The 25,669-nt window shown below is 46.1% G+C and overlaps 1 protein-coding gene across 1 annotated transcript in view; it reads left to right on the top strand.

Annotated features, from left to right (window-relative positions):
• The first annotated feature begins 2,122 nt into the window (after positions 1 to 2,122).
• Positions 2,123 to 25,669, top strand: part of GRXCR1 (glutaredoxin and cysteine rich domain containing 1) — a 117,151-nt gene continuing 93,604 nt past the window's right edge. The window contains exon 1 of the mRNA XM_069745788.1: positions 2,123 to 2,618. Within this exon, the coding sequence (XP_069601889.1) occupies positions 2,220 to 2,618 (399 nt within the window). The 5' untranslated portion in view covers positions 2,123 to 2,219. The remainder of the gene's footprint in view (positions 2,619 to 25,669) is intronic.

The raw sequence follows: 25,669 nt of genomic DNA, 5'->3' as shown, positions 1-25,669 counted from the left end.
TAAAATTTGTTGTGCATTTTCTCCTGAACGCATAATCATATGTGATCAAAATCTAATGTGTTGGGCACATGGCCGGGCACAGAAAGCAAAGAGAGCTTTTTGTAATACAAATTTTGACAAGATGTCGCATTCGCACCTTTGAGGTGCCAAAAAAGCAGAAACACACACAAGTGACCACAATTGGTAATTTAAATCTCTCAAGAAAATAATTTATGTGTGTGATGAACATTTTTAATCTACAGGTAGAATTTTATAAGTTTGGACCATGAAAATGAAAAATTTAATTTTTTACACTAAAATGTAATCTTGCCTTGCGCAGGCGTGTGCTACGGAGGACAGAGAATGAACTTCAATCCAATATTGCGGCCAGCATGCAGCCAGCAGGTAAGGAAAGGATGAATCAAACACCCGAAAACTCCGCCAATATGACCAAAAACCGGTCCCGCCAAATTCAGGTGACAGGTTCCCTTTAAGAGCTTCTAGCTCCTCCCTTCTGCTTCATTCCATAGAATCTTCTAAGTAGCAACTGGTGTTCACAGATTTTACCCATGAATCACAATTGAAAAATCTTGAGATTGAAAAATCAATACAAGAATTTAAAGAAACAAATTTCACTAACAAGATATATTCCCAAGTTGTTTATTTTCTTGTGTGGTATTCATGTAAAAAAAAATTAAAATGACAGTTACTCTTTAATATCCTCCTGTGTCCATAGAATTAAACATGGAATCAATGGTGCTATATAAATAAATAATAATAATAATAATAATAATAAAAAGGGAATTCCCTCCTTCTACATGACACCTTAGGCCGGGATCACACATGTACTAGCTACCATCTGCTCCCAATCTTTTCATGTATGGACTTTAATAAAATTTTTTGCAACGTATACTTAAGATTGTGCAGTGAATTTTGAACTTACATTAACGTGGGCTTAAACAGCCCGTTTCACTAGTACCTTGCCCTCTGACAGGGTGCACGCTAATATCTACTCTACATTTGCAGACATAGACGTTATGCTGCAAGTCCTCCTGCGATGACAGTTAGGCCGGGGTCACACTCAGCGTAGGGAAATACGGTCCGTATTTTACATGCGTAATATGCAGAAATGTTCCCAGAGAAGTGATCCGTATGTCATCCGTAGGCAGGGTGTGGCAGCGTATTTTGCGCATGTAAACCTCCGTATGTAATCCGTATTTTTCTCGCCCCATTGACTTTCGTTGGCGGATTTTTTGCGCAGTGTGCTGACAAATGCAGCATGCTGCGATTTTCTACGCCCGTAAAATACGGCCGAGAAATATACGGCAGATAGGAGCTGCCCCATAGAGAATCATTGGTCCGTGTGCAATGCGTAGTTTTTGCGCCTCTCATACGTCCGTAAAACTCGCTAGTGTGACCCCGGCCTTACAGTTTAACTTTTTACCATAGATTGAAACTGTAACTACCGTTTCAGGAGAACTTGCAGCAGAATACCGGCGTGAGCTTCTAGCTCCTCCCTTCTGCTTCATTCCATAGAATCTTCTAAGTAGCAACTGGTGTTCACAGATTTTACCCATGAATCACAATTGAAAAATCTTGAGATTGAAAAATCAATACAAGAATTTAAAGAAACAAATTTCACTAACAAGATATATTCCCAAGTTGTTTATTTTCTTGTGTGGTATTCATGTAAAAAAAAATTAAAATGACAGTTACTCTTTAATATCCTCCTGTGTCCATAGAATTAAACAATTCCTTCAATGCATTTTTTTGCAATTTTTCCATTATAAAAGTTCAAGTATTTATTCAGCTACATTTTGCACTCAAGATAATGAGATCGTTTGATTAATTTACGTTGTACATCTTGCCCTGGCACATATTGCTGGATGAATTTCTAAACTGTACATTGCATCCTTATATCCTCACAGGTAACTCATTTATCAAGTGCTTTTCTTCATTGCTTCTCTTTACCAGTTCTGCTGTGAAAGTACACTACAGCTCTTACATAATTCATTCGGCATATTCATTTACAGGTTTTAGCTTAAGGGTAACCATAGCACACAGGAATTCATTATTCATCGCAGATTCAGAGTAAGCTACACCTTTCCCTACCAGACTTTATTTCCTTATGGGTGCTGTAGTCATTGCCAGGAGTATTGCTGTTGTCGAGAGTGTGACGGTTCGGCAAGTGAGGTGGTGCCCTGGGGCCTGGACAATGTAATCGATTTTGTTTTTTACCCATGGATGGAGATATATTAAACATGGAGATGAAGCCTGAAGGAGACAGGCAACAAAGGAAAGTGCGGTTTAGGATAGCGTCATCTTACAGTGGACGAGTGTTGAAAGAAGTCTACACTGACGGGGACTCCGTGGATTCTGAATGTGCCAGCAGCTCAGAGACCGACCAGAACAGCATACCAAGCGAAACAGATGGGCATCATAATGGCTTTTTAGGGTCGGAGTACGATGAAAGTGAAAATGAACCAGATGATTTGCTTGTTTTAGCTCGAGCCACGAAAGATAGAGGATTTGGAACCAAGCGGGTGAATATTCTCAGTAAGAACGGCACTGTGCGAGGAGTCAAGCACAAAGTCAGCGCAGGGCAAGCTTTGTTTGACAATTTGGCAAAAGTTTTCCAGGTAAGAAAAGACAATAACTATTAATATTGTTGACCTATAATTGGGTCCAACTGTTCCATAAATGTGTTCTACATAAAAAATGACTGCGTTACCAATGGCTTAAAATAGAGCCTCTGATGCAAATGTAAATGATGCCTAAATCTTTTTTATTTTTTACTGGGTGCTTCAACTAAGACTCAGTCATTGTCTAGTTACGATTTCTACCTATCGTGGCTTGACCCATATTATTGCCTACTTTATCTGTGGTAGAGATTCACGGTCAGCAGTAGGCTTCATTCACACAGACACTGGATTCCTGTGTCAAAACAATGTGACATTTATTTCTACAGATTGCCCAACACCGAAAACAAAACCATAAATAGAAAATCCCTAGCCTTGTCCATTCGCTAACTAAATAAAATAGACCCTGGCTGTTCAAACATGGCTGAGCTAGTCCCAGTTCAGTCAAACAAAATAGATATTGTCAATAACAACCACTGATATCTGCAGTCTGGTGCACACAGCCTGTGCAGAGTCCTTTCAGAGAAACTATTGTCTTCTCTCTCCAGTTCCAACACAACCCACTCTGCTCAGCTTCCCCAGCTGACTGAAAGAGAGCAAGGTGATCATGTGGACTAGTTCTAGTCAAAGCTAGTCAGGTGCATCTAATCAAGACCTGCAGTGCTAGGATTTAACCCAGTCCTACCTGGCTTTGCACACTGTATATGCAAGAAATCGGAGCTCGGTCTAAGCTGCATCAAGGTGCTGTAGGAATGGGCATATGTTCCCAATGAAATATTGTATAACTGCTAACACTATGAACAGAAAGGGTCTTTGGTGATTGCTCAATCATAAATCTTAACCCCCCTATTACACAATAGATAGATATTGGAAAAATAGTTGGCCAAATTATCATCTCTCTCGAATCGTCCATAACGGTAATGTTTGGCAGAGCTCCAGTGTTCTCTAGGAGAGAACCGCAGCCAGACTCCTCTGACAGTAACTTTTCTCACTGAGTACAAAGAAATTGTCAATCGGGGGGGGCATCAGGAGGCTCTCTGATATTAAGCCCCCTGATATTGGTTGGTTCAGCTGAAGTTAGTCTAATGTGAATAGAGGCCATAGATAGAAGATTACAAAGTACTAATTATGACAAAAGTGTTGTATTATATAAGGTTGTGGTCTCCTACCTGTGAAAGCTGGGAGCTGGAGACCAGTGAACTAAAGGTACCGTCACACTAAGCGACGCTGCAGCGATACCGACAACGATCCGGATCGCTGCAGCGTCGCTGTTTGGTCGCTGGAGAGCTGTCACACAGACAGCTCTCCAGCGACCAACGATCCCGAGGTCCCCGGTAACCAGGGTAAACATCGGGTAACTAAGCGCAGGGCCGCGCTTAGTAACCCGATGTTTACACTGGTTACCATCGTTAAAGTAAAAAAAACAACCGCTACATACTTACCTACCGCTGTCTGTCCTCGGCGCTCTGCTTCTCTGCTCTGGCTGTGAGCGCCGGGCAGCCGGAAAGCAGAGCGGTGACGTCACCGCTCTGCTTTCCGGCCGCTGTGCTCACAGCCAGACCAGAGAAGCAGAGCGCCGAGGACAGACAGCGGTAGGTAAGTATGTAGCGGTTGTTTTTTTTTACTTTAACGCTGGTAACCAGGGTAAACATCGGGTTACTAAGCGCGGCCCTGCGCTTAGTAACCCGATGTTTACCCTGGTTACCAGTGAAGACATCGCTGAATCGGTGTCACACACGCCGATTCAGCGACGTCTGCGGGGAGTCCAGCGACGAAACAAAGTTCTGGACTTTCTTCCCCGACCAGCGACAGCACAGCAGGGGCCTGATCGCTGCTGCCTGTCACACTGGACGATATCGCTAGCCAGGACGCTGCAATGTCACGGATCGCTAGCAATATTGTCTAGTGTGATGGTACCTTAAGGGCTGCTATAATTCTAGAATGTAATAATCAGATGTAATTTTTGGGTCTCACGTATAAAAACAATGTGCTAAATACATTTGATGAGAAATATTGGTCAGTGTGAGACAAGAGCATAAGTAATTAGAAATGTAAAGCTTTGATTAAGAACATATTAAGGTCAACCAGGGGTGAACCTAGCCTCTCTGCTGCCTGAGGCGAACGGAAAAATGGCGCCCCCCCACAGTCCCTGCCTCACTGCCTGTGCACACACATCCCTCCACCGGACCCGGTAATCACCGCTCGCAATGGCATACCAGCAGAGGTGTATCTAGGGTTTCTGGCACCAGGGACAAGAATTCATTTTGGTGCCCCCCCTCCACCAAGGACATATACGATTTGCACACTTAGTCATGTACCCACGAGCTCCTCTCCCTAATGCTCTCAATGTTCAGTGAAAAACTGAGAGAAGCAGAAGAGAAGCTCGTTGTCACAGGACCATAAGTATGAAAATCGCATATGAGTGAAGTGTCCATGTGATGACTACTGGAACCTGCAGAGCTGAATCCTGACATCGCAGCTTCTGAATTCTCACAACGCATGCACTGCACACTACTAGGATTCTCCCTTGCCGGTGGACGGTCATGTCAGCACAAGCATGTGATTTGTATACTTCTGACCACATTCCGCCTAGACGTGCCTGGCCTCGCTTAGTTCATTTTCAATGACGGAGGCTGCACATGTCTAGTCAGCACATGACCGCGTGTATGTAAATCACCAGCATGAGAGAATCCTGACAGCGTGCAGTTCGCACTGTGAGAAGTCAGAAGTCTGCAGTCACAAAGAATGACTGCAGACTCATTACAAACCTGGACAACCCCTTTAAAGCTCCTAACATAAATAAAAACATGAGAATTAGTTACTATCACAAATAACATTTACATCCAGGTACCTTATAGATGGCGTTGACTCTGGAGCCGTTCTTCTTTTCTTCATCTTGTCCAGACCCCATGATGAGTTTTCTCAGCCACAGCCGTCTCTGCAGACTTCCATCTTTTCCGCTCTTTTGCAGAAAATCTCCACAAGATGCCCTTAAAGATACAAGTGTCATTATAATGCTCCGGAATAAAAAATTGCCCCTCACTATATTGTCTGCACAAAATATGACCCCCACACTGTCCCTCTTATGGTACATGCTCTTCACACTGACCTCTCCTTTCTATACCGGCCCCCTCTTCACACTGTCCTCTCACACTGTGTCCCCTGTTGTGAGTTCTGTTTTTGGGCTCCCTCTGGTGGTTACTGATGGTACTGGGTGACTTGTGTTCTCTGCGGTCTCTGGTGTCCACCTGTTCTATCAGGTTATGGGAGTTTCCTATTTAACCTGGCTTTTTTGTCATTTCCTCGCCGGCTATCAATGTAATCAGCGTGTCTTTTTACCTCTGCTCCCTGCGTCTGTTATCTTCAGGACAAGCTAAGTTTTGATTTTCCTGTTCCACGTTTTGCTTAATTTTTGTCTTAGTCCAGCTTGCAGAGATGTGATTCCTTGCTGCTGGTTGCTCTAGTGGGCTGAAATTACTCCTCATGTTCCATGAGTTGGCACATGAGTTCAAGTAATTTCAGGATGGTTTTTTGAAGGGTTTTTCGCTGACTGCGCAGTTCACTTTTGTATCCTCTGCTATCTAGCTTTAGCGGGCCTCATTTTTGCTGATTCTATTTTCATAACTACGTATGTGCTTTCCTCTCATTTCACCGTTATTACATGTGGGGGGCTGCTATTTCTGTGGGGTGTTTCTCTGGAGGCAAGTGAGGTCTGTGTTTCTTCTTATAGGGGAAGTTAATCCTTTGGCTGGCGCGAGACGTCTAGGAATCATCGTAGGCACGTTCCCCGGCTACTGCTAGTTGTGTGTTTAGGTTCAGGATCGCGGTCAGCTCAGGTTCCATCACCCTAGAGCTTGTTTTGTTTTTGTGCTTGTCCTTTTGTGATCCCCTGCCATTGGGATCATGACAGTCCCCCCCTATAGGGCCTAGTATTTATACTCCATATTTATACTCCATCCTCCCACCCTGAGTGCATGGCTCCCCCATCCTTCTCCCCTGCGTGCATGGCTCCTCTATCCTCCCACCCTGCGTGCATGGCTCCCCCATCCTTCTCCCCTGCGTGCATGGCTCCCCCATCCTTCTCCCCTGCGTTCATGGCTCCCCCATCCTTCTCCCCTGCGTTCATATGCGCATATTCATGACCTTAAATGAGCGGTACCATGTGACCGCTGAAGACAGGACGCGCTGCCGGCGCTGAGAAACAGTTGCAGCCACCGCTGGAGGAAGGTGAGTATTACGTCTTCAGGGAGGGGGGGCGGGAAGGAGGGAGGGAGGAGGGGTGGTGGGAAGGAGGGAGGAAGGAGGGGGGGCGGTGTTATGATAAGGTAATTCAGTACCACAATGGACATAGAGGTCAGAGCACATACAGTGACCTGACAATAACCCAAAAACATAGAATGAGCTCTGAGACGTGGGAACTCTGCTGACCGCAATCCCTAATCCTCTCCAACCACACTAGAGGCAGCCGTGGATTGCGCCTAACGCTCCCTATGCAACTCGGCACAGCCTGAGAAACTAGCTAGCCTGAAGATAGAAAATAAGCCTACCTTGCCTCAGAGAAATACCCCAAAGGAAAAGGCAGCCCCCACATATAATGACTGTGAGTTAAGATGAAAAGACAAACGTAGAGATGAAATAGATTTAGCAAAGTGAGGCCCGACTTTCTGAACAGAGCGAGGATAGGAAAGGTAACTTTGCGGTCAACACAAAACCCTACAAAAACCATGCAAAGGGGGCAAAAAGACCCTCCGTACCGAACTAACGGCACGGAGGTACACCCTCTGCGTCCCAGAGCTACCAGCAAGCAGGAAAAAACAAATAGACAAGCTGGACAGAAAAAACAGCAAACAAAATAGCAAAGCAGAACTTAGCTATGCAGAGCAGCAGGCCACAGGAACGATCCAGGAGGAAACAGGTCCAATACTAGAACATTGACTGGAGGCCAGGATCAAAGCACTAGGTGGAGTTAAATAGAGCAGCACCTAACGACTTCACCACATCACCTGAGGAAGGAAACTCAGAAGCCGCAGTACCACTTTCCTCCACCAACGGAAGCTCACAGAGAGAATCAGCCGAAGTACCACTTGTGACCACAGGAGGGAGCTCTGCCACAGAATTCACAACAGGGCGGGCACTTGACCCCGGAGTTTTATAAAAAAAAAACCTAGCAGCGCAAATCCACGGAATCTGCCGCCCCTCTCTTCTGCCGCCTGAGCCAAAGGGCTCAAATTGCCTAATGGAAGCAGCGTCCCTGAGGTCAACCCATTATCCTGCTGAGGTCAGCGCAAAGTGCTGTTATGCGTGTGCTCTGGGAGAGGCCAAAAAGCGCCGATGACCTGGAAGTAAAGCTGGCACATGCACATTACAATACTTTGATCTGCCCTTGGCAGGAGAGAGAAGTACTTCTGAACAGGAGAACAGATGGGGGACTCTGTATGGATGACATAGGACGCTTCATCCACATGAAGAGAGAACATGCACTGAAGCAAGACCAACAATGCCTGGAAGACCGAACAGCGGAATATGGGGGGATTATAAACAGTAGTTTTTGTGCTATGCAGAGGTGGTTGGTGTCACAGCCGCCTCTCCTGCCGCCGTGCCTGCTGCCGGGTCCACCACCGCTTCTGCTCATACTTACCTGCTGCGACATGCTTCTCCTGTCGCTCCTGCTGCCGGGTCCGCCGCCGCCTCCTCCACTCTTACTTACCCGCTGCATCGCGATCCTTCTGCAGGCGCGCATCCTCACCATCCTTCTTCTCCGCCTCGTGGTTCTTGTCGGGTGCGCGTGCGCACTTCTCTCTCCAGCGCTCCTCTGCACACGCGCACTTCTCCTTTCTGAATTACAGGTGCTCCGTCCCTCTGTGATCCGGGAGGACCCTGACCCAGAAGTCCTTCAGCACGCCATGTATTTAAGGTTATTCCTCCCTCTGCTCCTTGCCTGTCTGTCATTTGTGCTTCTGTGACTCAGGTCCTCTTTTGTCTCTGCGCTGTCATTCCTGAGTCTCTGCTCTGTTCTGCCAGCCTAGCTTTTCTGCCTTCCCAGGCTTCCTTGTCTCCTCGTCCTGTCCAGCCTTTCCAGTTTCCTCCACGCTCCCCGTCACTCTGGTGCCTGTGTCCTGTCCAGCTTCCTTATTGTCTTTCCCTTCCCAGTGCTTCTTTGGTCTCGCCTGTACTCAGCTCATACCAAACTGTATTTCTTACCCCGCGCTGTCCGTCCTACGCTCAGCTTCTCTATTTAGTACCTCCTATTTCCTGTCCCTGGGTTCCAGCTTCTGCGGCAATAGTCTCTCTTGGGCCTGCCTCTAACGCTCCCTGTATAGGGGGTGGTCTACCTGGTCAGCTCACCCTTGGGAGGTTCGTTGTCGTGGATCTGCGGGTTCACTCTAGGAGTTCCGAAAAATCTCACAGTTGGGAACTTACATACAGCTTACTAGAGTGCAATAAAAGAGGTCTTTAAGGTGGTGGCCATAATTTCTATTGGGAAAACCTGGTGATAGGTTCCCTGTAACTTCACTGAAGTTGGCTGGTCACATTTAAGTACCTGCATCACAAGTGGTTTCTGGTGTCAGATTCAAGACAGGATAAAAAAGGGCTAGTCTTCCTATTTCTGCCAGCAACTAACACAGGGAATTTCAGCTTCTGCAGTTTTTAATAAGACAGCATGTATCCCGAAAAAGATTCTCTGTTACATGCATAAGTATATAATGTGACATTTCTAGTGCATATTTAGTTATTGTATATGCCATGATTGGGTTGCATTAACTTTAATTTTATTTTTAGTACTGGCTGCAAAATATTGTATAGTGATAGTTCAGTGTTCGTGATCTAGGATATGACCTAATACTTGTTAAAGGAGCAACACAGGGCTCTGACAGCTCTAAATGAGAATAATATTACATAATTTATCTAGGTGTATACCAGAAACAACCGAGTGAAGCCTCCGGTAATGGTAATTTATTAGATTCTCTATAACATATGTCAACCTGCCATTGTTAATATTCATGAATGTAAAGTCTAGATTTCGTTTGACAAAAGTCATATCCCTTAAAAGCTCCCTGAGTAGAAACCAGTATTGAGCCATGTAACCGATCTTACCCGAGGAAGGTAGGCATCTTCATTTGCTGCAATGAAGCGCTCAGTAAGAAGCTTGATACACATTGCTTGGCTTTAGTCGGCTATTCATCGCTGCGTGTTGTACCTTCTGGATAACGTGTCTTCATCAACTTTGGCACAATGAGTTCTCCATGGTTCAAGACCAGGTTAATGCAAAAAGTCGGTCATACAGGTGATCAGGAAAGTCACCTTTACATCACCCACTTTATACAAGCAAGTATCTAATAATCACTTTTTAAGCAAAGTCGTCTCCCTTAAAAAATAAAAACAATATATACCCACCTCCCACACTGGTGCCATTCCAATGATATTAGCGCTGGGTCTCTCGGGGCTTGCCTGACATTGGTATGCTACATGAGTCCTACAGTCAATCAGCAGTTGCCATTGAGCTGCTGCACTCCCTTATTAAATTTATTAAACATTTGGCCAAGGAAAATTAGAACACAGTAGCCCAATGGCGTCTGCTGATTGGCTGCACAGCTCATGTGGCATAATATCATGCAAGCCCTGGGACACAAAAATTGTCGTAACACTGCCCCGGTCTAAAAGATGAGTATGTGGTGCTTTCATTTAAAAGATGGGCTAATCCATTTAAAAAGGATTGTCCAGGTAATTCACTGGTTCCTTTGAGGGGTTGTCCAGGTAGTAGACGATCCATCTAAGTCTAAGACATATGAGTTTTGGTAAGGTAAAGACAGATCCTGAAAATGTCCATTGTTTTATATCTCTATGCAGTCAGTATAGTGTATTCTTCAGGAACTACAGTTTGGAAATAGTTTGTGTTAAAATGAGAGATATTTGACTTATATTCCATAGAACCAGCTATAAATAATTTCACAAACAATAGTTTAAATTAGAATCTGTTCATGCATTATTTCTTGATTTTTGTTCCATTATGTATCAAAACCACTTCATGTCAGATACCAGCGGCGCCATGTAAGAGCCCATTGACTATGATGGGGTCCGTCTGGTTTCATTCACAGTGTCCAGTATTTTTGGTAATTTTAGGTGAATAGCAGCACTCTACAGGCACTAAAAGGACTGTCTTCATGTTGCATAATACTATGTACATTAGCTTGTGTTTCCCCTCTATAGTGCCACATGTTGGCTAAATAACACTTCCATAGAGTTGCTATTCCTCCTGACCTATCAATACACATGCACAACTTGACTCAGCTGACAGTTTTAGTCTTAATAAGCCACCTATAGATACAGTGGCATGCAAAATTATGAGCATGTGCTCAAAATTACTGTTACAGTGAACACTTAAGCAAGTTGAAGAGGAAATGATCTCTAAAAGGCCTAAAGTTAAAGATGACACATTTTTTTATTTTAGTAAAAAACAAATATATATATATATATATATATGTTTATATATATATATATATATATATTATATATATATATATATATATATATATATAGCATCACATTTTACATTTTAAAAATTGCAAAAAGGAAAATGGAGCGATGCAAAAATTTGGGCACTCTTGGAGATTTGTGTGCTCAGATAACTTTGACCAAGGTTTCAGACCTTAAATTAGCCTGTTAGGGTTATGGACTGTTCAACATCATCATTAGGAAAGGCCAGGTGATGCAAATTTCCCAGCTTTATAAAAACCTAGCCTCCTCTAACCTTTACCAAAAAAACAGCACCCATGAGTTTTTCTAACCAGCTGCTTAGCACTCTGAAAATGAAAATGGAGGAGGCCCACAAAGCAGGAGAAGGCTATAAGAAGATAGCAAAGCATTTTCAAGTTGGTTTTTCCTCAGTTCAGTTCGAAATGTAATAAAAAAATGGCAGTTAACAAGAACAGTGGAGGTCAAGATAAGGTCTGGAAGACTAAGCAAAATTTCAGTGAGGTCTGCTCGTAGGATTGCTAAAGAGGCAAATCAAAACCCACCCTTAACTCCAAAAGACCTTCAGAAACATTTAGCAGACTCTGCAATTGTGGTACATTGTTCTGCTGTTCAGAGACACCTACACAAATATGGCCTTCATGGAAGAGTCATCAGAAGAAAACCTCTCCTGCATTCGCACCATAAAATTCAGGGTCAGAAGTATGCATAAGAACATCTAAACAAGTCTGATGCATTTTGGAAATAAGTCCTGTCAACTGATGAGGTTAAAATAGAACTCTATTGTGACAATCATCAAAGGTATGTGTGGAGAAAAAAAGGCACAGAATTTCAGGAAAAGAGCATCTCGCCAACCATTAAGCATGGAGGTGGATTAATCATACTTTGGAGTTGTGCTGCATCCAACGGCACTGGCAACACTTCATGGGTAAGAAAAGAATGGATTCAATGGAATTTCAACAAATTTTTGATGCAAACATTCCAGAGGACCAGATGGATGAGCCTGTGGTTGTATCAGCAATGGGCAAAGACCTCCACTTTCACTCATATGCCAGCATGGTGCCTGATGAAGCTAATAAGCGAAACTAGTATTGGGGTACTGGGAATTGTGGTCCTTCATATGGTGCCTTTATGATGACGAGTGCTGGTGTGGGTACTGATGCTAATGCACATTGCACTTAAATTTTAAGCTCTTGTTAATGGTCCCTTTTGTGTATAAATTGCTTTCCATCTTATTATCGTAGTCTGGTCAGAGTTTCCCTGATAGGTTTTTTTTGCAATAATTGATTGTTTTTTACATTCAATATAATAGAGAATATGTACGTTCATTTTATAAGATAAGTACATTCATGGCTTCCTGAGTGTTATTATATCTGATTGCTTTTATGGAAGCAGTTTGAAACTCTCCTTTCTTCTTTATTTATTGTTGATTATCTATTATTCTTATTGCCATGTTATGATATACCATTGACCACATTGCTTTTCCTTTTTTGTATTTTTAATGGGGCATTTTTAGGTGTTTTTTTATTTGAATTTTTGTGTGTTATAATTGAATATACTTAATAAAATTATTTGTGCATATAGTTTTTTCTATTGCTTTATTTTTGAGTATAGTATTTCTTTGATTAGATTATTGATTCAGATTTTTTGGGGGCGGGGACTCTGATTAATAAAAAAAACATTTTTTGTGGTTATTTTAGTATGGGTCTTTGGATCCAGTATTGGTTATTTAAATATGGAGGTGGGGTACTGATATGGGCTGGTATTATTAAAGATGAGCTTCTTGGACCTTTTCAGATTGAAGATGGACTCAATATCAACTCCCAAACCTACTGCCAGTGTTTAGAAGACCCTTTCTTCAAGCAGTAGTACAAGAAAATGTCTGCATCTTTCAAGAAAACCGTGATTTTTATGTAGGACAATGCTCCATCGCAGCAATGAAGTCTCCACGGCTCGGTTGCCAATAATGGCCTTAAGGATGAAGGAATAATGACCTGACCACTTCCTCACCTGACCTAAATCCTATTGAGAACTTGTGGACCTTTCTTCAATGGGAGATTTACAGTGAATGAAAACATTCGCATCTCTGAACAGAGTCTGGGAGGCGGTCAGAATTGTCAGACTCCATGAACGGAAGACTTATAACTATTACTGAAAAGAAGGGTGTCTATGTTGGTCAGTGATATTTTTATGTAATTTAAAGGGTTAGTTGTAGAATTTCAAGTTATCCTATATCCATAGGATAGGAGATACATTACTGATCACTGGGTATATGACCCCTTACCGAATGCAATCCTAAGAACCCAGTTCTAGTACCAAGATAACGGGGCTCTATAGAGTCGAGTGTCTTGACTTGTGTGGAGGTTCATATGTCAGACCTCCACTTTATTCATTATCTGTGGGACTGCTAGAAATAGCCAAGCTCTGTACTTGATTTTCTCTGGCAGCCCCATAGACAATGAATGGAGAGGATGTTGAGCATCAACATCTCTGTTCCAATCAAGAAGGGACTCTCATCAAGGGTCAGGCCACCAACAATCAAAAAATTATCCCTTATTCATAGTTTATCCCCAATCTTGTAATTCTGGGAATAGTCTTTAAATTAGGGAAGTTTAAAAATATTCCCCAAAATACTAGTTTTGCATGACTTTCAAGGAGCCTTTAGAAAATTAATATCCTTCTATAGTCCATGTTCATGTCTATGAGTATAAAACACTGTTACATTGTAGGTTTATATAGACTAAAATATTGTCGAAACATTGACGTCATCTGACCACTTTCCTCATGGATGCATATGGTTTATTCATAACTCTTGTTATAACTTCATGGATGTTTGGTGCCTTATTTATGGACGCATAGCTCACAATAAAATGTGATATGCTTAATACTAAGAGCGTCTCCAGAGACAAAGACAAGTCACAAGCACTTTTACTGTTCAGCACTTGCGATGGAGCAGAGAAATGTATTGGATTACAATCGAAAGACCATGAACAATATGATATGACAGGAGACAGAGAAGTAGGTAATAATCCATGGGCAGTGCAGCCTTTCAGAAACTATATTATTATTATTATATTAAGATTAGATTTTATAGTACAATTGTGATCTGCATGGTGGATTATAAAATACATTGTGTAAAAAACAGTATAAAGTGATGCATTATTTTTATTAGTAGCATTATAATAGACGTAATCTAGAATTCAATGTAACAAAGTAGAAGATGCACAGCCAAAATTCTGAAAGGGTGCTAAATCAATAAGCAATATATAATGCACATGATAAAGAAAAAGGGCTTAAGGAAGCAATCATCACACCTTTGTATTTTATAGCAATTTTATGCAATAACAAAGACCACATTAAAAACCAATCAATTGCTTATGACACCTAATATTAATGAACTAGATGGTAGCCCGATTCTAACGCATCGGGTATTCTAGAATATGTACTATGAAGTTTATTTATGAAGATTTTAGAATAATGCAATTTATACACAGGATTCGCCTGTCACTGATTGTTTGCGGCCGGCCACGTAGTATATAGCACAGCCACGTATTATATAACAGCCCACGTAGTAAATAGCACAGCCATGTAGTACATAGCAAAGCCACGTAGTATTTTGCACAGCCACGTAGTATATAGCACAGCCCACAGAGTATATAGCACAGCCACGTAGTATATAACACAGCCCATGGAGTATATAGCACAGCAACGTAGTATATAGCACAGCCCACGGAGTGTATAACAGCCCACATAGCATATAACAGTCACGTGGTTTAACAGCCCATGCAGCATATAACACAGCTCACGTAGTATATAACAGCCCATGCACGCAGTATATAACACATCCCACGTAGTGTATAACACAGCCCATGTAGTATATAGCACAGCTCACATAGTATATAGCACAGCCACGTAGTATATTGCACAGCCACGTGGTATATTGCATAGCCCACGTGGTATATTGTACAGCCCACGTAGTATATTGCACAGCCCACGTAGTACATTGCACAGCCCACGTAGTATATTGCACAGCCCATGTAGTACATTGCACAGCCCATGTAGTACATTGCACAGCCCACGTAGTACATTGCACAGCCCACGTAGTACATTGCACAGCCATGTAGTACATTGCACAGCCCACGTAATATATTGCCCAGCCACGTAGTATATTGCACAGCCCACGTAGTATATTGCACAGCCATGTAGTACATTGCACAGCCCACGTAATATATTGCACAGCCACGTAGTATATTGCACAGCCCACGTAATATATTGCACAGCCCACATAGTATATTTCACAGTCCACGTAGTACATTGCACAGCCCACGTAGTATATTGCACAGCCCACATAGTATATAGCAATGTGGGCATCATATCCCTGTTAAAAAAAAAGAATTAAAATAAAAAATAGATATATACTCACCTTCCGTTGGCCCCCGGATCCAGGCGAAGCGTTTATCGATGCTCCTTGCGCGCTCCGGTCCCAACAGTGCATTGCAGTCTCGCGAGATGATGACGTAGCAGTCTCGCGAGACTGCTACGTCATCATCTCGCGAGATTGCAATGCATGGAGCGGTCACCGGAGCATCGCGTGGAGCAGGAATGGCCTGTTCTGGATCCGAGGGGCCGACGGACGGTGAGTATATAACTATTTTTTATTTTTTTTATTATTTTTAACATTAGATCTTTTTACTATTGATGCTGCATGAATAGCAGCATTAACGGAGTGCGTTACACCGCGGCATAACGCGGTCCGCTAACACTGCCATTAACCCTGTGTGAGCGGGGAGTATGGAGCGGGCACTGACTGCGGGGTCTAAGGAGCGGCCATTTTGCTGCCGGACTGTGCCTGTCGCTGATTGGTCATGGCTGTTTTGCTGCAAACAATCAGCGACTTGGCATTTCCGTGACAGACAGACAAACAGAAAGACGGAAGTGACCCTTAGAAAATGATATAGTAGATATATATATAGCCCACAAAAAATGGATCCTAAAAATGAGACCTGGAATAATTAGAGAAATATATACCTATGCCAAAAGGCATGTGATAAAAAGAATCCACGGTCAGTGAATGAAACTTGCAATCCATATGTTATCCACAGTAACAATCTAGAGAAAACAGCAGTAAATTGCCCCTAAAGTGCAAGTGCAATATAAACAATGAATGCAATAAAGCAAAAAAATAAAATAAAAATAGTATTAAACCAATATATTCACTGACCAATACAAAAATAAACTGAAATCAGGTTCATAATATGGAGTGACAAGAATTAAAGTATAGGGAATACAGATGGAAGCAAGCCCCCATGCATATCACTACAGCAGGGCAGCTTCCCAAATGTATGAGATACAGGAAGGAAATTATATACATATATATTAGGGGTCGAGTTCCCACCTCTGCACAGGGGGAGTCTCAAACCATCTCCGCTGCGGTCTCCCATTCTTCTCCAGCCGCAGTGGAGATGTCGGTCTCAGCGTCTGGCTCAGCCTGGTACTATGCTGATGGTTACTGTTGCCTTTCCAGGCTCAGCCATTGTAGCCAGTACTGGTCAGTGGTGAGCAGACATCTCTGGGACTAAGTCCTGCTTTTCCCCTTCTGAGCATGCCCAAGGTGAGACCTTTCATTGGAGTTCAGGGGTCACAAGCTCAGGTACTGCAGCAGCTCCCATTGGTCCTCTAGGAAGGTCCTGAAGTTGCTCAGGTACTGTGGCAGCTCCCATTGGTCCTCTAGGAAGGTCCTGAAGTTGCCGCAGCTATAAAAGATTTGCATGGCCGCAAGGCCATGCGCTAGGATCAGCTTATGTCACGAGCTTTTGCTATTCAGTGGTCTTGTCTGCTTGTGGTCAGGGTCCGGCTGAAATAAGCCACTAGAATACCGGCACCTCCGGTGAGGAGTTTTGTGTGGTGAATTCAGGGCTGGCTTATAGCCATTAGAATTCCGGCTCCACCGGAGAGGAGGTGTTTGTGTGCCTGCTACTCCCTGACCACTGATTGCTTTTGCTCTGTTAGGCAGCTGTGTTCACCTGTAACGCTAACAGGGCACAGCGTTTTCCCTACTGTGCGACTCTGTGAAGTAACAGAGTTTGCTTTATGCCGCCATATTGTGCTGCCATTTGCTAGCAGCAGGTTCGTCTTCTGCACGGTGGACCCCAGGCTGCAGACGCACCAATAATTATATCTAAATATATTTGGTGCGTTCCGCCAGCCCTAAGACACACACACACATATCTATAATATAACGCTGGGAGCGTCACTCTGTCCGAAGCCTCTATAGACTGCGCAGGCGCAAGCGCCGGCGCAGTCTGGGCCTCACAGAGTGACGCTCCCGGGAGATCGCGGTGTGCGTTCACACTGAACGCACACCGCGATCTCCAACAGAGAAGCAGGGACCGCCAGGAGGGTGAGTATCGGCCATATTCACCTGTCCCCGTTCCATCACTGAGCGCCGCCATCATCCCGGTCTTCGGCCTGTAACCTTCAGTTCAGAGGGCGCGATGACGCGCTTAATGCGCGCCGGCGCCGCCCTCTGACTGAACAGTCACGGCCAGGAGACCGGGAAGATGGCGGCGCGCAGCGATGGAACGGGGCCAGGTGAATATAGTAAGTGCTGGGGGGCCTGAGCTGGCGGCGATACCGGCACCTGACCCCCACAGCGTGCCGGTGTCCCCGCCTGCTCAGGCCCCCCAGCACTCGGCGCCGAGCGGGTCAGAGGCAGTATGGGGACGCAGGATGGAGCAGCACATAAGGATGGGGACGCAGGATGGAGCAGCACATAAGGATGGGGACGCAGGATGGAGCAGCACATAAGGATGGGGACGCAGGATGGAGCAGCACATAAGGATGGGGACGCAGGATGGAGCAGCACATAAGGATGGGGACGCAGGATGGGTGCAGCGCATGACAGGATGGGGACGCAGGATGGGAGCAGCGCATGACAGGATGGGGACGCAGGATGGAGCAGCACATGACAGGATGGGGACGCAGGATGGAGCAGCACATGACAGGATGGGGACGCAGGATGGAGCAGCACATAAGGATGGGGATGCAGGATGGGTGCAGCGCATGACAGGATGGGGACGCAGGATGGGAGCAGCGCATGACAGGATGGGGACGCAGGATGGGAGCAGCGCATGACAGGATGGGGACACAGGATGGGAGCAGCGCATGACAGGATGGGGACGCAGGATGGAGCAGCACATGACAGGATGGGGACGCAGGATGGAGCAGCACATGACAGGATGGGGACGCAGGATGGAGCAGCACATGACAGGATGGGGACGCAGGATGGGAGCAGCGCATCACAGGATGGGAGCAGCGCATCACAGGATGGGGACGCAGGATGGGAGCAGCGCATGACAGGATGGGGACGCAGGATGGAGCAGCGCATGACAGGATGGGGACGCAGGATGGGAGCAGCGCATGACAGGATGGGGACGCAGGATGGAGCAGCGCATGACAGGATGGGAGCAGCACATGACAGAATGGAGGCGCAGGATGGAGCAGCACATGACAGGATGGGGACGCAGGATGGGAGCAGCGCATGACAGGATGGGGACGCAGGATGGAGCAGCGCATGACAGGATGGGGACGCAGGATGGAGCAGCACATGACAGGATGGGGACGCAGGATGGGAGCAGCGCATCACAGGATGGGAGCAGCGCATCACAGGATGTGGACGCAGGATGGGAGCAGCGCATGACAGGATGGGGACGCAGGATGGAGCAGCACATGACAGGATGGGGACGCAGGATGGAGCAGCGCATGACAGGATGGGGACGCAGGATGGAGCAGCACATGACAGGATGGGGACGCAGGATGGAGCAGCGCATGACAGGATGGGGACGCAGGATGGAGCAGCACATACCAGGATGGAGACCATATACCAATGTAAATGCTCGCCACCCGGGCGTAGAACGGGTTCAATAGCTAGTATATATATATATATATATATATATATATATAAAATTGGAGCAGCACTAAACACAGTACCTCTCAGAAGGCTCCTTACAACAGTAGAAAAAAAGGGGGAAACAGCTCTTCTCACTTTTCCAGACTTCCAGAAAAAAGTGATGTTTATTGCCCAAATGGTGTGGCATATATATATATATATATATATATATATATGTATATATATATATATATATATATTATAGTACATTGCGTTATACATCAATTTATACATCAATCAATTTGCACATGTGTGCAGGTGTATAATGTAGGGTGTGGGCAAAGAGATTTACTAGTATTGTGAGAACCGGAGTCTGGATGTCACAACTCTGTTGTCAGGTATCCTGGGACCAGAGGCTCCTTCCCTGTCCCTAACACCCTAGCTCATCTTGCTCCCCGGATTACTTCTGATGGTGAAGATGCTGGGGGCACGTACCTTGTTTAATGTTTAATTTTCAGCTGTTCCATCCCCTGTGGATTTATCCTTAACCCATTAGTGCAAAATTGTTATGTGTGGAGGGAGCATAGGAGCTGAAGTCCTTCCACATGTGGTATATGCCAGCTATGTTGCTGAACTCCGGTCACTGATGATGACTGTTTAGTGGCACCTCTCAAACTCTGACATTTAAACACACTGGCTCTCATCAGCACATGCAATGTGAACAGGGGCCATAGATGGATTGCCGTGGCAGCCATAATTGCCATCTTAGAGCTTCTGTTAAGCTTAGCCACAGGCTAAACCTGAGTTTGACTATTGACCAACACTCAAGAATGTTCTCTGACACAGAATTGTCCCCATCATTCGTAGCAGTTTCTAGTATTAATGCAGCTCTTTTCTGACCACAGTGCTGGTATAATCTGGGGACATGCTGAAATGAAGGCTCATGACAAGATGTCGCTCTTATAATTCTATCAAGTAGTCTTCCACTGCTACTACAACTTTTGCTATGCATGATTGCGGGTGGAACAGGTCCTCCTAAATTAAATTCCACTCTCTTTTGGAATTTGATAGGGGAATTCTCTTACTTTAATGGCTCTTATGCTGTCACCACTTGCTATCCTGTCCATGTAAAAAAGTTCACACATCCTCCTCATACCAGGTGAATATCAGCTTCCTTTACTGGTAAGCAGCCAGGGTCTGTCACATTTGCACTGTCTCTCTGCAACCTGCACTGCATAGGAAATTGCATGGGTTATTTTTTTTTAATTACTGTATAATGTACAAAGAAATCTTTATTATGACTGTAGATAATAACAACATATCCACGTTAAAATTTTTCCAAGAAATACAATTTTTGACAAATTGATTTGTTATGAACTGAAAAAGCACCAGAGCCTTCAATTGTCCTGAATGGATGAGTATGACATTCAGAAATCTCCTAGGACTGTATTCAACCATTTAATGCAAAGGCAACCTTAGTAAAGAGCAGGCTGGAGCGAGCCGTCCCCTCCCCCCAGACGGCATATGTGCAGGCCGACATGACAGGGGTTGGGAGCAGAAGGGTAGAGGGTGGGGTTATGTTTAAGGGGAGTGGGGTAATATACATTAGAAGGGGTTCATAGGGCAATGAGGGGGTGGGGTTTGGACAGTTCCCGCTCTGGAGGCAATCAAGAGAGACTTACTAGATGGCATCAGTCGAGCAGGTGCTGCAATGGCTGCAGATGGCTGCCGCAAATCAGCCTCCCAGCTGGCTGGAGTCCCAGGTGGCCAGAATCCTGGGTGGAGGCAGCGGGGATGTTCCTGCGGTGGCTGGAAGTGAGCGGTGCTCCCGGTGGGTCCGGCCTCCAGAGCACTTATCCCCGGATCTGCCTCAGCCTCAGCGCAGGAGCCCCTCCAGGGACACTCTGGACCGAGTGCCCGCCCGCAAGCGTCAAAGCAGGGCCCATCCAGGAGGAATCCGCCTGCCGTGCTGAGGCCTGCGGCGGTTGATAGGCTCTCACCTCCCTCGCTCCGGGGGGTGGGGCTTCATGCGCCGGATCGTCGGGTGCTTTCTGTGACGTCACGGCGGGTCGGCAGGACTGAGACAACGTGGGAGAGCCTCTACTGCCACAGTGGCGGGCAGCGCCGCCGGACTTGCGGGGCTGCCGGGCCTGACCACTGACCCTGGATCTTCACCTGCATCATCAGCCGGATCTGGAGGGAGCCATGTCCAAGGGTCTGATGGGACCGGCGCTTGCAGTGGGCCTGTGCCCGGGGTGCCTTCACATCAGGCCACATCGGGATCAACGGCAGCGTGCCTGGACAGGGCCGGAACGTCACAGTCCTCATCGCACGGTGAGCCGCAGCTCCAAGGGGGTCCACAGAGCGGATCTGGAGCAGGTGACGGCTGGACGAGCGGGACGTCTGCGGCTGGGGGGACCCCAGCTCCCCTGAAGCCTGGAGAGCACAACTCTATGTCTGTTTTGTTACCGACGCTATCGTTTTCCCCAGTTAGTCAGGCGGGTGGGGCAGTGGCTACGGGGGAGCATGCGAGGGTTCGGTCCGATTTGGGGAATAAGGGGGTAAGCGAGTTGCTATCTAGCGTCCGTGAGTTGCTTACACAGTTGGGAGGTGTTAGGTCAGTGCCGTCACCTTTGGCGGCGTGGGTGGGTCCTACGGACTTGGGTCTAGGTGTGTCGGCCGGAGGTTCTTTGGCGCCGAGTAGGTCGTCGGAGCCCGTGTCAGTGTCCGTGCAGGTGGAAAAAGAGAAGAAGGCTGGATTCGTTTGGACGATAAAGCGCAACGCGAGGTTTATGTTTGTGTTGAGGGGCCGTTTGGGGCTCATTTAAAAAAGGAAGTGAGGGAGAAGATTTGGAAGGATGAGTACGTGGACATCTTTCGCTCCTTCCTTTGTAGAAATTTAATTTAGATAAGAGCAAGAAGGAGGACAGTAAGAAGGAGGATGAGGAAAAAAGGAGATGACGTCTAGTTCCTCAGACTTTCGTGAATTGGCTACAAGCATTTGCGATTCTGGCGAGCGTAGTTGGCGAAAAAGGTCCTGAAAACTGTTCCGCCTTATGTTGCTATATGGATTCGATAAGTGAGGCGCATAGGGCATATGGTGGTCAGGCCTGGCTCCACTATGATGAGCAGTTTAGGCAGCAGAAGGCGGTTTATCCGGCGATTAGATGGGATCAGAAGGACGTCAGTTTGTGGTTGCGGGTTATGGCGCCGACAAAATTTGGCCATTCCTTTCAAGGTGGGGCTGGAACTGCTGGCCAAACCACCTCGCAAGGAAGTTCTTTGGGGTCAGGGGGTCAGCCTGGACAATCGGGAGGTCAAAAACACGGTTTGTGCTGGCAGTTTAATGACGGCCAGTGCAAGTTCGGAGCTACTTGTAAGTTCAAGCACGCATGCTCGCACTGCAATGGTTCTTCCCATGGTGCTGCCAAGTGCTTTAAGAAAAAAGGGAAGGCAGAGGGCAATTCAAAAGGGGGTGACGCCAGTGAAGCTGGACGCGATGGTCCCCTATCTAAATAGGTTCCCAGATAGGAAAAAAGCGGAGTTGTTGTTATTGGGTTTTCGCGATGGTTTTCGTATACCCGCTCCTCCTTTTGGTATCCCTCGAGTGTTGAAGAATTTAAGATCAGCCGAGTTACACGCTGGCGTGGTTTCGGAAAAGTTGAATAAGGAAGTTTCGTTGGGGAGAATGTCAGGTCCTTTCCCTGTTCCGCCGCTAGAGGATTTGGTAGTTTTGCCATTGGGCATGGTTCCGAAAAAGGAACCGAACAAGTTTAGGCTGATTCAGCATTTGTCATACCCTCAGGGGAGGTCCATGAACGACGACATAGACCCGGAGCTTTGTTCCGTGGTTTATACGTCTTTTGACGAGGCGGCACGCTGGGTGCGTACTTGTGGTAGGGGGGCGCTGTTGGCCAAGACTGATATTGAGTCGGCTTTTTGTTTACTACCTGTCCATCCGGAGAGCGTGAGGCTGTTGGGGTATTATTGGAATATGGGGTTTTACGTTGATAGATATTTGCCGATGGGTTGCTCGTTGTCTTGTGCATACTTTGTGGCTTTTAGTTCCTTTCTTGAGTCGGTCGTTTGGGATGTGTCAGTTTTGGATTCAGTGATTCATTATTTGGACGACTTTTTGTGCATTGGGCCAGGTCAGTCCGGATGTTGTGACATGGCCTTGGGGAAAGGGCTCTGGGTAGCGGAACGTTTTGGTGTCCCGTTGGCGCCAGGAAAAACCGAAGGGCCTAGCACGAGTCTTTCGTTCCTGGGCATTCTTATCAATTCAGTTAACTGGGAGTTTCGGTTGCCTGAGGAGAAAGTGGTCGGATTAAGAAGGGAAGTGGCTCGAGCATGTCGCTTAAAGAAGCTGCCATTGCGGGAGGTTCAGTCCCTTCTCGGCAAATTGAATTTTGCTTGCAGGATCATCCTGATGGGGAGGGTGTTTTTGCATAGGTTAGCTGGAGCCACGGTGGGGGTGAAGGCCCCGCATCATTTTGTTCACTTGTCTAGCGAGCACAAGGTTGATTTGGAGGTGTGGGACCGTTTTTTGCCACGATACAATGGCCGTTCGTTGCTGATGGAGGAAGTGATGGGCAACGCTGATTTGGATCCGCTCACCGATGCTTCGGGTGGTGTTGGTTTTGGCGCCTTTTTTGGTGGCCGCTAGGTGGCCCGACGATTGGTTCGTTTCTGGGTTAATGAAGAACGTCACTTTGTTGGAAATCTTTCCTATCCTGGTTGTCGTTTATCTGTTGAAGGAGGATTTGCGCAATAGAAGGGTTCGCTTTAATTGTTGCAATATGGCAACAGTTTGACAGCATCTTCTCCCCCAGTTATCAGGGTTCTTCGTCAGTTGGTGTTGTTTTGCATGTCTATCAATGTGTATATTACGGCGTCTCATGTGCCTCGAGTGGAGAATTCTATTGCTGACGCTTTGTCTCGATTTCAGTGGGAGCGTTTTCGGTATTTGGCCCCGGATGTGAGGGAGGCGGGTCTGGACTACCCGCCGGAGCTCTGGAGCGTGGTATCCAGGCTGCAGGACCTTTCATTCTTTGGCACCCAGCACTTGGTCGGCTTATCAGTCGGTATGGTGTGATTGGGAGTCCTGGTTGGTGTCATGTGATGAGGGGTGGTTGGCAACGAAGGTGGATAGAGTTAGGGCGGCTTTGGCCTTTAGTTTTCAGATTCGAGGATTGCTGGATTTGACAAAATTGTTTCTGGTAAGACAGGCGGTAAAAGGGTTTAGAAGAAAGGCGGCGCATGGGGATCGCAGGCGCCCAGTCTCTTTTGGCATGTTGGAACTGGTGGGCGCGCATTTAGATGAGATTTGTATATCCGATTTTGAGGCGGCTGTTTTTCGTTTAGCCTTTTCCCTTGCATTTTTCTGTGCTTTGAGGGTGGGGGAAATTGTGTCTCCCACCACGTACAGACAACGGGGGCTTTGGGCCAGGGACGTGGTTCTTATTGAGGGTCGTTTAAATTTCTGGATACGGAGGTCAAAGACGGACCAGGAAGGAAAAGGTAAATGGGTAGTTTTGGGCGCTGTTCTTGGTTCACTTATGTGTCCTATTCATCGTTGGCAGGTTTTTAATAGTTTTCGGCCGTCCAAGACTGGACCATTGTTGTGTCATCAGGATGGTTCTTTCCTATCTAAATTCCAGTTTGTTGCGATTTTCAGGCGGGCATTGTCGGGGCTGGGTCTAGATGCCTCTCGTTTTGCATCTCACTCGTTTTGTACTGGGGCCGCGACCGAGGCGGCTTTGGGAGGTTTGGCCCCTGAAGTGGTTCAGAGGATAGGGAGATGGGAGTCCGGGCGTTACAAGAGCTATGCTAGACCTTGATGGCTTGGGTTGTTTCCTGTAGGTCTGTATTTGCTATTTCATTAGTGCGTTCTCTAAGTTGTTTGTATTTTCTAGTTCAAAATCCGCTGTTGATTTGGATCGTCGGCCAGTCCTATGTTTATTGGGGCACGAGGCGTGCAGATGTTCGGTGGGAAGGACGTCAACTCATTTTTTCCAAAGACGTTGCTGTGGTCAGGTAGTTGGGTTTTCAGGGTTTGTGTTGGAACGGGGTTATGCAGGAATACACAATGGTGTTAGGTTAGACAGACCTCCAGACATCTTGATTTTGCATGCTGGGGGAAACGATTTGGGTGTTCGCCCATGTCGTGAGTTAATTCGGGATATTAAACACGATCTGCTCAGGTTATAGGTGTCTTTTCGAGATTTGCTTGTGGTATGGTCTGATATCGTCCCGAAAAGATGCTGGCGACATGCCAGATCCGTGGACAGGATTAATAAAGCTAGAATCAAAGTGAATCGGGCTGTATCTAGTTTTGTGGTCAGGAACGGAGGCTTGTTCATCCGTCATTTTGAATTGGAGAAGGGGGGGAAGAATTTCTCCTGGGTGATGGCGTTCATTTGAATGCGGTGGGCATCGATTTGTGGGCCCTCGGATTGCAGAGCGGTATTGAAAGGGCCATAGCGGTCAAGTGTGGGGGGGTCTCGGGTATTTGAGGTGTTCAATTACCCTCGTTGTGGCAGTGGGAAGGGTCCTTGGAGTTGGTGCTAAATTGGCCTGGGGGATCCGTCAGCATACGGATTCTTCAGTTGATGTAAAGTTGGTTTCGGGTCTGGTGGTTCGGGGGAACTTGGCAACGGTGGGCCGGATTCCCAAGTTTTAAGTGGACATT

This window comes from Ranitomeya imitator, chromosome 1 (genome assembly GCF_032444005.1).
Source record: "Ranitomeya imitator isolate aRanImi1 chromosome 1, aRanImi1.pri, whole genome shotgun sequence".
NCBI lineage: Eukaryota > Metazoa > Chordata > Amphibia > Anura > Dendrobatidae > Ranitomeya > Ranitomeya imitator.
This window is presented reverse-complemented; position numbering and strand designations above follow the sequence as displayed.